At 31.3% G+C, this 14319-nt stretch overlaps 1 protein-coding gene across 1 annotated transcript; it reads right to left on the bottom strand.

Annotated features, from left to right (window-relative positions):
* Nucleotides 1–5312: 5312 nt before the first annotated feature.
* On the bottom strand, nucleotides 5313–12040 carry LOC107444855 (uncharacterized). The gene is made up of 5 exons (XM_043039967.2): nucleotides 11896–12040; nucleotides 10493–10628; nucleotides 9012–9151; nucleotides 6906–7017; nucleotides 5313–5749 (listed from the first exon to the last, which is right to left on the bottom strand). The coding sequence occupies exons 1-5, from the start codon at nucleotides 11936–11938 to the stop codon at nucleotides 5560–5562; spliced, it is 621 nt and encodes a 206-aa protein (XP_042895901.1). The 5' UTR covers nucleotides 11939–12040; the 3' UTR covers nucleotides 5313–5559.
* Between the last annotated feature and the right edge of the window lie 2279 nt (nucleotides 12041–14319).

Raw genomic sequence — 14319 nt, 5'->3', positions numbered from 1 at the left:
TTAGCACATAATTTTATACCATTTAAATTTTCAAAACAATTATTTTAACAACAATTTTTATCAAAAAATTATAAACTAAAAAACGTAAAATAAAGAATTCTTAGGATAAAAAAAACGATTTTAAAAATTCCTCATATTGAAATAAAAAACTTCCATATTATTTCTCTTTTTATTCTTATAGTTCTTTGTCAGACGTAAAAAAGCATTCTGTAGAGAACTATCATCAAATAAGAAATAAAAAAATTTTACAAGCTAATTTTTAATTATAAAAATCATGACACTTACCTTCTTTATAAATCCGCAGAATTCCAAATGAAATGTTCGTCGTTTGAAAGTTTTATTTTCTAATAATATGTAGATAGATTATCCCTTTATTATTTTTAGATAACATACCACACATCAGAATTTTATAATTGTAAGATCTCGATATGAATTTGAATATGTAGCTTAAAAACGGAACAGCTGAATTCTAGTTGAAATTATCTATTCTTTCAAAACTAAAAAATACTTACCAAGAAAACGATAAAAAATTTATTAATCATCAGCACAAATGACACTATTTCAAGTAATTTGGATGATTCTTTATTGTTGTTTTCCGAATTATATAGATACAGAAATATATACCGTTCTATAACAAAGAAGAATATTCTATAACTATTACAGTTCTGTACATTCTGAATTTACATTTATTTATTGGAATGACGAAAGCAATGTTGACTTCAGTTTAATTTGTAATGAATTGAAGACAGAAGAAATGCATTTTACCTTAAAACACACATCTGTAAAAGTATGCGATAGCGAAATCGGAAGTTATCAGTTGCAAGTTTGTTGATAATAGAAGTTGAAAATTATTGAAGAATTTTCTTCAAGTGTTTGGCGTGTTCTGTTTCTGAAAGAAAGATGTTCTGGAGAGTTTTTTCAAGTTTTTCGGCTTTTTCCTTAGGGAAATTTTGCTTCTTATTTCATGCAAAGAAAATGGCGACCGACTCTGCCAGTGATTCTGATGGAACTGAATGAAAACGTGATAAATTAATGTCTGATATTTACAGGCTCCCGCTAGAGGGCGTTCTCGAGCGTTGCGATCGCGAATTATTGGTCTAATAAAAATAAAGGGAAAAGCAAATTTTATTCAAATTGCACGCTTTTAATAATTATTTATATTTAGTATGCAATTTTAGGTTTGCACAATTAAATATAGTTTTTGACAAGCGACTAGGGGAAGGACGATTCCATAATGTTAAAAACTTAGAGTTTCGTCGGAAGAGTGAAAATAGGGAAAGAGGGAAATTTCACAGAGAATACTGAGGATTTTTTTGTTCGCTTCCTTGGCGTATTGGCTAAATTTCAAAGGTTTACCGTCACCGTTCGCATTTGTTTTTATGTTTATTTTTTGCGACGTTTGCTGTCATTTTTAAACTCGTATAAAATATGTTATTTGTTGAATTTTTTCGTTATGTCTTTATTTTTATTATTGTTATCTGTTTTTCTTTTGTTTTTAAATTTTTTTTTACTTTAAAGTTAGTTAGATCTTAATATATGTATGTTGCCGGCATTGTATAGATTACTGGATGTTTTTAGGCAAAGTATGAAATGTGAGAATTATACCGGGCAATGGTACTTGACTTTAAAAAAAACATCAGTGTAGGGTATACCGGGCAATGGCACTTGACCTTAAAAAAACATCAGTGTAGGGTATGCCGGGCAAATATATACTGGGCAATGGCACTTGACCTTAAAAAAGCACCAGTGTAGGATATACCGGGCAGTGGCACTTATACTAGGTCTAGTTGACTGGACTTTTGGTAAATGTCTGAAATATATACAAGGTCTAGTTAAGTGCCACTACCCGGTATACATTTGCTCGGTATACCCTACACTGATGTTTCTTTAAGGTCAAGTACCACTGCCCGGTTTATACACTGAATTCTTTTCACGATCTCCCCCCCCCTCACGCTCCTCCAACATGTACAGAATTGCTGGAACAGCGACGGTAATTGTCAACAGTACTGAGGTACGTATCTCTCTGCATCAAAAACGTTCTTTGAAGATAAAAAAAAAATAAATCTGACTGTCTTCTCTGTAGAGCCTAATAATCAATTCTTTCTTTTTTGATGACCCTAGTTAAGTTTTTTTTTTTTTTTCGTTTCAGAAAATCTCGCCAAAATTTGACTTCCAATGTTTGCGCTAAAATAAGGCGATATTTTGCTAAGCTAAAGCTCTCACCAGCAAAGTTTTCCCGATATCGAGCTCATTTTCCCCTTTCTAAATTTTCTAAGTCCGTTTGTATTATGGAATCGTCCTGTCCCTAGTCGCTTGTTAGTTTTTGAAGGTTTCACTGCTGACAGTTGTCATTTGAAAACTATTATATCGTTTATTATAGCAAAGTTTACGAATTCACATTCATTTTATTTCTTTCATTTAAAAAATAGATTTTTGTTTTAAAGTTTATCATTATTATAGTTCATATTTAATTTATTTAATCTTTATTGCTTTTTCTATTATTTAAAATAAATATGTAAATTTCCGATTTAGCAAATTTGCGACCACTGTCAACTTTTACATTTCTTTTTGTTTGAAAGAGAATATTTGCAAAAATATAAGGCCTAAACGAATTGCTCTTTGTCGATCAACATCTCAAGCACGCAAAAAGAGAACTACCCGAGTTTCAGAAACGTCTGAGCAACAGGAAAGAAGACTGTTAACAAATCAACTACGCACTACTCAAGCCCGCTCGTCGGAAACATCAGAGCAACGGGAAGCAAGAATGAAATCTGATCGAGAACGCACTACTCAATCCCGTTCGTCGGAAACATCAGAGCAACGGGATGCAAGAATAAAAAGCAATCAAGAGCGCATTTCACTATTCAGACGCTGCCAATACTCTGATTTGAAACTCAGTGCATTTCACTATGATCCGACAACCAACTATAGTCTTTCACCCAAGCGTCATCATCGGAAAAATGGATCAATTATGTACGTTTTGTAATGCTCTAAAATTTAAGAATGAAACAGTTGGAATTTGCTGTTCTGGAGGCAAAGTGAAACCACCAGATTTAACGTCTCCTGCCGAGCCATTATCAACGTTGTTATCGAGTCAAGTAAATCAAGAGAAACTTTTCTTGGCGAATATATGTCAGTACATTCGTGTTTCCAAATGACTTCATTCGGTGCTACAAGTATCGGTGCGCATATGGGCAACCAGATTTATTTATTACATTCACATGCACTCCTGCTTGAGCTAAAATTAAAGAGCTTTAGTAACTTAAGCAAACATCATCGGATCTTCATGATGCATTACCGCACGTGAGTTAAAACAAATATTAAGCTCTGTACTTGGTTTTATTGCGAAAAGTCATGTTTTTGGAGAGACACGGTGTTTGATATATTCTATTGAATGGCAGAAAAAGAGAATTGCCACACGATTTGGCTTATTGAAAAAATCACTCCATGACAAAATGGTCAGCTCATATCAGCAGAAATATTCATGTCGCCATTGATCCAGACATTTTTCAGATCATCATCCAAAATATGTTTCATGGTCGGTGTGCATCACCATACATGCCTCTTTGAAAATGCACTAACGATATCCTAGAGAATTAACTGTTGAGACTATCACTGGTTTTTTCACCCTAAAATAAAATTCTCACTTCAAATCATAATCACAAATCTCATTTACACACTTAAATACAAAATTTAAACTCAAACTTAAAGCGTTGCAACGCACGCAGGGTACAGATAGTTATCAAATAAAGATTACAGAAATGCATTGTTATCTATTTTCATAAAAAGGAATCGTAAATATTATCTGATATTTGATATGTGTTAAGTTACCGCTTTTTCGCTAGAAAAACTCCGTACGTATCCTCTCATACGGTACTAAGAGCTTGTATTTGGCAATATCTCAGTCATCTGTATATTTAATTCAAAGTCAAATAAAATGATAAGTACAATTTATGATGCTGAATTAGTTGATTCGCCTTAAAAAAACCGTAAAAAAAGGAAACAGTACCCTTTTAAAAATATGTTTATAAAATACAAGATTTATTTAGATCTGGCTTTTTTCCGAACTTTCATGGCAGGTTTTCTTGCTTCTTAAAATTAGTATTCCTACCAAAACTTGAAATTTTCATAGACAACTTAAAATTAAAGTTTATTAAACTAAAGATACGTAATTATTCTACATTTTTATTTTGTAATTTTATTCCAATGGCAAGCAGTATGGATGATTATGTAACAAGAGGGGATATATCTTTGAATTTTATTAATTTTGCCCGCTTAACAATTTTAATTTTAAGCGCTTACTTTATAACTAAATTATCATATTAATTCTTTAAGTTCTTCATGGTTTTCTATTTTGGGGAGGGGAGACCTGAAAACAACGCTTGTTTGTCAATTAATACACGTTAGTTAATTAATACACGCCGACATCGAGCTCAATCAGTATCGTCTTTTTAACACCATCCATTTTAGAAACCTTGTCAAAAATTGACATTTGAAAGTCACAACAAGGGATCGAACGTTTGCATCACAATGATGTGGATGACTGATACGAACTCGGCTCTAGGCTCACACTGACCAAAGTGATAACGTAAAATATCCTCAGTAGTAGACGAAACATGGCTTAGAATTCTTTTGCAGTCGGACTAACCGTGGGAGTTTTTGTGGTATTTTTATCCATGTTAAACAAATGCTGGTTAGTTCCGTCAAAAAACTCTCCATGAAGGTTAATTTGTCCCATTGTTTGATCCAGGAGTTTCCTTGCCTTCTGAGTTGGTTTCAAAATTAAAAGCAGCAAGGAGTTGAAAGTTGATAGTTGTAAACTCTGAATTGAGTCGTCTGTTTAAAGCTGCATATAAAACAAAATTAACCATTAAGCAACTACGAAAGAAAAATGCTATCGAAATTTGTCGAATCGCAAATGAGGAAGGTGTGATGAAAAATCTCAAAACCAATTTGACTATAGCGAAAGCGTTTTAAAACTTTTTTTCGTTTAATAGTTTTGCAACTGTTAAATGTCCATACATTTTTTATTTATCATCGAGAAAATTTCTAAAATTAAACATTTATGACTCGCATTAAAAAAAACCGATCGGTTTAAAAGTTGTTGCTATGCAAAAGTCTAATTTAGTTAAGGAAAGACAATATAGGGACGATAGAGGACTTGTCTTCCATAAACAATTAGTAAATCCAAAAAATATCTTATAACTGGCTCTGCAAATATAGTGTTCAGATTTTCCATAGTGTTGTAGATCAAAACAGAGGTACTTGCTAATGGGATACGAAGTTTACTGTTCTCAGCATAAACATAAAAATTACCATTACATGTAAAACTTTATTATTTTATTTTTTGGTACAACTCTATTATTTTATTATGTTTATATTATACTTAAAGTCACATTAAAAGCTGATCAAAGTGCGAAATCGAGAAATTTTTAACTCTTAAAGCATCATGGTATATTAGTTACAGAATTTTTCTATCTTGAAAACAAATTTCAAAAAGCAGTATACAAATAGTAAAAAAAAAAATTTTTTTTTACATCCGTAAATCGCATAAGGTTTTTAAAAACAAAATCCAAATATGACAGAGCACGCAATCAACAATACATTAAAGGCAATCGCATAAGCTCCACTGCATACATCTTTGTATGTATCTTTTAAACCATCTTCCAAGGATTTAGCAAACAATTCTCCATCTTCGCCACAGACTTTTCTGCTAACATCAGCAAAACATAGCGCACCTTTCATGTCCCTAGAAATAAAAATCAGAAACAAAATCTTTACATACATACATAATGGCCTTACGTAATCCCAGAAAAATGACCCAATTTATTGGTTTAGTGGACTGAATTACTTTACTGAGGTTATTTGTTTTTAATGTAATTTGTATACTTGCCTGTACCATTAAATTGATCACACTGTAAAAAATTGAGAATCAAATTACGATATAAAGTGACAGTACTTTGGGTGCTTCATCTATAAAATTCATTTTTACCGTAAAATATTATCTACCGTAATTTTTACAGTAATATTTATTTAATTAGAGGGCTTCAGTAATCTTACGATAATTAATGCTGTGATTTTTTTTGTTCCGTAACATGTTCCGGTAAAAAAGGATTATACGGAGTGCCTGTACTGATTACCATAATTTGATCCGCATGTTTTTAAGAGCACGAATGGTCATTTTCACTTAATTGCTAAACTGAATGTCATAATAACTTTCGCAAGTTAATAATAAAAAGACAATTAAGATTACGTATGAGTATGAATGATATACAATTAAATAGTGATTATTGAGATTTTAAAAAAATACCTTTTATTAATTTTGCTCAGATGACAGCTAAATATAACTTAATCTGCTTTGTTAAATGAAGATCGAGCCATATGAGTTTCCTTTCCAATGAGAATGCTTGATCAATTGTACTAAGCAATTATGCAAAGAAAATTAAACTTTTTAAAAACAAACTTTCAAAATTAAATTTTTTATCTCATAAGGCTGTACAGTAAAAGGGTGTCAAGTATTATAATCGTATTAAATATAAACAGGAACTTTTTATATACCTGTAATTTATTGAAAAATGAAAAATCTTGAAAAAACTAGTACAAATAGTCGTCAATAAATGTCGCTGTAGCATTCGTGAAACATGATTTGAAGAAACAGAGCAAGAGCATATACAAATAATTTTTGTGAAAGACAATAATTATAGAAAGATAATGTTAAACACGTACAAATTTTTTATTTAATCGCTTAATTTTAATAAATCATTAGCACTTGATCTGAAATGTCTGTTTTCCAAATGACTCCTCATTGCAGCCAGCAAACCTTACCCTTTGAATAGGGAAAGTATAATTTCGAAAATCCTGCATCTAAATAAGATAAAAACGAAAATCTAATGATTGCTACTAACTTGCATAAATTTTCTAAATCACCATCTTCAATGTGTTTGTGATCTTCCAGCGATGCACATTTTTTAAACTGTGATACGTGGTTTCCAAAACATGGAAGTATTTTCAAATACACTGTAATTGGAAAAATTGTTTGATTATTTTATTTAAGTATAATCAATCATTTAGTATTTCATACGGATTTAAAAAATTTGTGAAGAGACAGATTTCAATTTGCACAATTTGGTACTCAGAGAACAATTAAAAGAAATATAGAAGAGAAATCCAAAATTCTTTATCTTGAATACCCATAAAGTCCTTGAAGAAAAAGCGAAATTTGAGAGAAATTGACGAAGTACATTCACTAGGGGAACTCAAAACTGTTTATATTGAAGGTCACTAATGCTGAATCTACGGAGGAAAAGCAAAATTTGAGAGCAATTAAACGCAGTAGATTCGCTAAAAGTTTATCTTGAACAAAATTCTTTATCTTGAATGTCACTAATACGTTTGAAAAGGGAATCCAATACTAATACTGTTAATGCCACTAATACTAAGCCTATGGAGTCAATCTGAGCGCAATTAACATGGAACATTGTGACACAAATTTAATGGTTAGCTTGCATTCGCCGAAGAATAATAAAGTTTTGATAATGCATAACTTCTTTACACACAAAAAAAAATCCATATTATTAATTTGAAAGTTTGACATTCAAAAATTAATAAATGATGGAAAAAATTAGAGAAGTCCAATCCTAACAATAATAGTTTTTTTTTAAAAAAAAATTCTCTTTTTTACTAATTGAATAAAAAAATCATTAATGCATCAATTCACGATTTTCTGAGATAATCCAATCAATATATGTATAATTTTGCTTTTTCCCATAGACATTTAGTAACAGTAGTCAAATTTAAAATGAACTGTGTAAAATCTGCGTTATCAAACTTTTTCGACATAAGAGTTTTCATCTACGAATAAAGCTTAAATAATTAAGATATTAACTAGTTAATCGTGAAGTGTGTTAATTAGACTTTAAACAGCTTTTTTAAAATGTATATATATATCAAAGGCGCCGGCAACGGGGTGCAAGGGGGTGCACTTACACCCCCCTGGCCTTTTTTTAATCATTCAAAGAGATACAGAAAAACAATTTTGTTATAAAAAAATTTTAATTAAANTTTTTTTAATCAATTAAAGAGATACAGAAAAACAATTTTGTTATAAAAAAAATTTTATTAAAAAACAAATAATTAAGTAATTAATAATATAAAACAATTAAAAAATTGTTTAATCAAACAAGAATTGTAATAGTCCTGTTGGCTGTCCAAATCTGTTTATAACTTTTTCAATGAATTCTGAGTAAACTTTGATTCTTTTCTTATGCACACTGAGCATGCATGCACAAACTTGGCAGATATCTAAGCTATATTTTTAAGTTTCATTTAATAAAAGATAAATAATATTGTATTTTCCATTAGTTATTTAGTTTAACAAAGGTGTATAACACAAACTGACTTCTCGCAACTGTAAAGCTTCATCAACACAATAAATACCAATGTTAAGCGTACACAAACACGTTAGCATACGAAACTGTTTTTAGTTATTTGTGTTTCAAAGTCAGTAGCTATGCCAGCGCCATCAATACAGTTTCTCGTGGCAAAATTTACAATTACAAGAAATTCGTACTTTTTTATAATATCTTGTTAACAATGAAGAAATGCATCTTGAAAAAAATTAACAGATGAAAGTATATGTAACAACAAAACAAAATGTAATAACAGAATATTGAAAAAAAAAGTTTTTTTTGGGGGGGGGAGGTTGTTTGTTAGAGGGATGCACCCCCTTTTATATTATTCTGACGGCGCCCTTGATATATATATATATAGCATTTTTCAAACTTCTTCTATAATCAAAGAAATCAAAAATCGTTAGAAACAAAGTCTGAGAGAAATATTAAAGTGAAAAAAATAAGAAAGAAGAAAAGTAGCAAAATCATAGATAAAAATTCTCCTAAAAAGACAAACCCCCTTATAGAAGTCACGTCTAAAGAAACCAATTACATTTGAACGATATTTTTTTGTACAGTATTAATCTTTGTTCAACTTTTCTGTAGAAATTTATTACTTACTCGAGCGTTGATCTGTCCCTGGCTGGCATATCATGTTAAGAAAATTCAACAAACTAGCAGTTGATGCGGATATCAGAGGATGTTCCTTCTTACAGTCAGCAGCAGCATCCTCTAAGCATCTGCCATCTTCTTCAACTCTCCTAGTTTTGAATAGATTGTTATGTTTAAATGTGCAACGGATTTCAGTTGTTCTTTTATATATATATATATACGCATATATGTGTGTGCATATTGACGGTATGCTAATTTCTTAAAAATTCTGACTTGCAATGGAACTAAATTAATAACAAACGGATTACTTCCTTTTAAAGATGACAGACCTCACAGTATCAAGAATATACTTTACGTCATCGACAATGATATTCAGGGCCCGATTGTGAGAAGTTGGGGCCCTGGGCAGATACTAATCAAGGGGACTCAACATTTAATTTAACAATAAAATTTGCATTAATTTTAATAAGATTTTTACAAATTTACACCAGTGTACCTAGTACTATACGCATGCATAATGTGTTTCGATGCTGCACTAATCGGATTCTAAATTTATCTTAAGTGAAGCCCCAACGATTGATAATCTCATTGGTGCATTGTCTATTGAATGGACCAGGATGAGCATTAAATAGAATTAATTATTTATTAAACAGAAATACATTGTTAGTTTTTGAATGTAGAGAAAGTAACCATTGACAAGAAGACGTCAGTGACTTTGTTCTCGTCTTTTTGAGTGAAAATTAGATTGTTGCAGTGTTTAATAAATCGGCGCAAGGCACAACTTTAAATAAAGAAAAAATTGAAACTTTTGAAACATTAATATGCGAGGAGCTCTATGATTTAGGCGCTTTGGTCAAATGCCACTTCTGAGGCCGGGATAGCCTGGTCGGTAGGGCCAAGAGGTCGTGCCAAGAGGATATCCAAAAGGTCGTGGGTTCGATCCTCGCCGTCCGAAGACTCCCCGTGTAGTAAATGGTGACTGATGCACGTTAAATCTGTCGAGTCTCAAAGTCCTCCATGTTCCCACAACAAATCAAAACCTCTGTGGGTACTCTGGGAGAACCAATCCAGTTCTTCTGGATTGGTTCAAAATTACAAGGCTACGGAGTTGAACGTAAGTAGTCGTAAACCCATGAAATTGGGTCGGCTGTTCAACGACGGTTATAAAATAAAATAAAATGCCACTTCTGCCTAGGTGATAATCACCCTGTAATGATATTATAGAAATTAATTGATACCCCAGATTTTTTTTCACATGAAGTTTGAAACATATAGAATAATTGAATGTATAGTTTGAAAAACATAAAATAATGTTAAAATGTGTGTGCACGATCCAAGATGTGTTGCCAATAACGGTATGCATCATTTTGGCAAAACAAGCCTTTTATAAGAAAATGCAATCTGTTTTTCCTAATTAATTCGATCGTTAATAATTTTTTTCTAAAAAGTTTAATTTGCAAAACATTATAAGAATAGCAATCAAAACTTACCCACAGTAAATATTAAGTTCACTTTCATTTCTCTTCATAGATGAAAAATGTTCATCTACTAATGTCTTCATGGTATTAAGACATTTCTTTAAATTGTCTTCGTTGCAGTGTTCGCTACTTGACTGATAAACAAACGCTAATCAATGAAAGAAAAATAGAAGTTTTACATTCCGAAATATTATAAAAAGAAAACAAAAATAAGGTAGCAGACTACCTTTTAAACTGGTTGTGTACTTGTATGGATTCTTCGACGATTACAGAAAATAAACTAAAAATCAGACAGTGCTAATGACCATCAAAAGTAGGAAAGAAAATTTTTTAGAACAGTGCTATATCGGACATCTTGGAGATGGATATAGTTTAAACTAGTTTTTCTATTTTAATTATTTTAAAAACATTAAATATTGTTTATTAGATCTTCACGATGAATAAATTCATTTTATTGGATTTATCTGTATCATCAATCTTAGCAAACTAGATATTTAGTTTAATAAATTTGCTTCCTAAACCATAAGGTCAGGCTTTGACAGCAACCATTTTTTTATCCGTAAGTAAGAGTTGAAAAAATTCAAACAATTTAAACTCCACAGGGATTTTCTATCACTGCTCTCTTTCTTGTAAGCCAACAATTAGGTGTTAAATAAAATGTTTTAGTAAATAAACTTTTCAATTTTAAACATTTTTAAATTTTCCTTTCTCAAAAACTATCCAATTGATTTTACTTAATTTTCAAGTATTGCCATAAGAAGTCAAAATTTTTAGACCTTAGATCAGAAAATAATTTTCATCATTATTAATGTAAATGGTATAAAATAATAATAAATAGCTAAAAATCTTATATAGGTAATAGTTCCTTCAGAAGTTTTATCAATGTAGGCACAAAAAAAAATTGTTTTTTTCTTTTAATCTGTACAAGTAGTTACGAAGAAAATCACAAAACGTAAAAATAATGTTATGAAGGGTGTTAAACAATAAACTACTGGGAGCGAAACTAAGAAATAAACCATTTGCAGATAGCGGTTACCACACCCTCTTAACTTAGAGAGTTATAAACTCAAATCTATGGAGATAAAAGGTATGTTTATAATGCGAAAGTATGTTTCGAATTCGTAACTTAAATTATAGTAAACCATTTCCTCAAACCATTAAAATGAATGAATCTTAGAACGTAAAACACTATCACAATATCAAAAAATATTTTTTTCCGGGAGGGGGTATCATACTGCTCATTAATCCGCTAACATAAAAGGAAAAATCCGTCGACTCAGAACTCGCAGAAAGCGGAGTTACTGATAGAGACAATTTTTTAAAATATTATTTATACTTTTACAATGGCATTTATATTTAAAAAATTAATTCAAACAAAAATAAATTTACATAAAAACAATTACAGTGAGACTCACCTATTTCATAAGCTAATATCAAATAAAAACTAAAGAGATTCATTATCTAGTCTCATAAAAAAAGTGTCATGAAAACTGACGAATCTTTGAGATGCGTAATTTTATTGATATTCGTTAGAAACGCTCCGGATGCATTTCCTTTCCTCTACGACACGGTAGTAAGAATTTCTATTTGACAATATTTGAGACATCGGTCTAATTAACACAGATGCAAAATGATAGTGACGACATTGTTACTCTATGTTCTGAAATACTTTGAAAAATTTATATAATTAAACATTCCCTTTTGAAAATAAAAGTCAATCTACATTTTATCGAAAAAGTAGATGAAAACTAAGGATTTTTAACGTTAGCGAATTTTTAGGTTAACCCGGACTTGAAACTAGAACTTTTCTATTAATAACTCATAAGTGTTCTATTTTTATTTTTCAAATATATATATATATATATATATATATATATATCATAATAAATAAATAGGAGGAGCTTTTTCATATGATGCTGGTGGTGAANTGTGCTGCTGCTCGTCCATGGAATCCTTGTGCAATCAGCTCCCGACGAATGGTACGTGCACTGGCAACACTGCCAGATGCAGCCCGGAAGTTGGTAGCGACAGTGTCCAACGACATTTGTCGGTTTGCCTTCACTACACGTCGAAGAGATCGTCGATCCCTGTCGGACATTATTTTGGGCTTGCCGGGTCGGGACTGCGGTTTTTCCCTCCCTCTCGTTCCCATTTCAACAAGACGTCACCAACTGTTGACTGTGGTATCTGAAACTTGCCGGAGATGGCACGTATGGAATAACTAGATCGGTGGGTGCCTATGATCCTGCCCCTTTCCACCTCATTCAGCTCTCGTCGTCCACTCATTTTCACTGTTAACGCTCGTATGGCCGTCGCCTGCTTGCGAGTGGACTTTCCCCCACCACAGGTTCCGTATTTATTCCACCAGGACGAGTCCACCTGCCGTTCAAGGGGTGTCCGGTCATTAATGGCTAGATAGTGTATATATATATAATTTTTTTTACAGGTGAGAAAAGCTATCAAATTAAAAAAGTTTCAAAAATCCAAATATACCAAATATCCAAATATTTCAAATATACCAAGTGAAATTTTGCAATTTCTGGGATTTGTAACAAAAACTGAGTACTAAAACAAGCACTGTTAACGAATACTTTTAGAAAAATTAATTTTCATTTAAAATGCCAGAAAATAATTTTCAAAAATTTATGGCTAAGGGACTGTTCCAAGACCATTATTCTATAAGCTAAAAATGACTTTCAAGCTCGTAAGTTTTAATCATGAAAAACTTGTTGAACTTAAAATTATCGACCAGAAACAATACAGTTTTAGTCACTAATTTTTACTATGTATATAGACAACACGTGATTTTATTTTTTGAGACGTAGAAAAAGTTAACTGATAAATCGACGTAATAGAACAGGTTGAAACTTTTTCCTCGCTAGGAAATTGAGGCAAATGTTTACATTGAAATCGAAACAGTTAAGAAACTCCTCCAATTGTTTTAAACTGTCTGTCTAATATAAAAATTGCTCCCGCCAATGTCTGGGGCTGTATGTTGCTATGAAAATAAGTATTATCACATTTCAAAAAGAGAAGCTATTGAAAACTTTCTCGTCAATTTTAGTCAAAACTGATCCTAAATATTTACTTCACTCCTCTACTTGAATTTTATTTAACCTCGTAACCATGGTCACCGACAGTGTTCCATAAAACTGGCATGGGGAGTTCCTTTGTCCGATACACAGTATATTCAATACTAGTCACCAATAAGATAGGGTGAAGCAAATAGAACTCAGAATTCTAGCAGTATCGCTTTTTCTCATGGATGGAACATTCTAATCAAAGATTATTTCGTGATTAGGAACATTTTTCGTGAGTTTTATACATTCCAAAACAAAAATTAAGAGAAAAATGGAGTCCAAGACAAATTTCTACAAAACACGAAATTCTGTTTTGACACCCCTATAAAGATAAGATAATGGGAGTTGTTTAAAAATTAAAGCGCGATTTCCAACTTAAAGTAGTGTTAGGAAAATTTCAGTTTATTTAGTTTCGGAAAATTTTAAATTTAAGTAATTTATGAAAAGGTTTTGTTGTTTTATTTAAAAATCCAATTAAATATTCATATATTTAAGGCTTTTAAAAATATAGCGATTTGTCAAACACAAAATTATAACTCCAATAAAATGCATGGTACAATCAAAGTAATTAAGCAAAAAATAACGTTTTTTCTTCCCATTAACATTTTTGAAAGAGTTTGATACTTATGAATGCAGATTTTATGTAAATTAGAAGGACTCCCAAGTTGAGTATAAAAATTAAATAAAAAAATAATAATAAAATCAGGAAGAGCTGGAAATTCTCGTCTGATAACTGGCCTGCAGATTATGGTTAGAATT

Source organism: Parasteatoda tepidariorum, chromosome 7, assembly GCF_043381705.1.
Source record: "Parasteatoda tepidariorum isolate YZ-2023 chromosome 7, CAS_Ptep_4.0, whole genome shotgun sequence".
Taxonomy (NCBI): Eukaryota; Metazoa; Arthropoda; class Arachnida; order Araneae; family Theridiidae; genus Parasteatoda; species Parasteatoda tepidariorum.
Note: the sequence above shows the minus strand (reverse complement) of the source record. Positions and strands in the feature narration are given on the sequence as shown.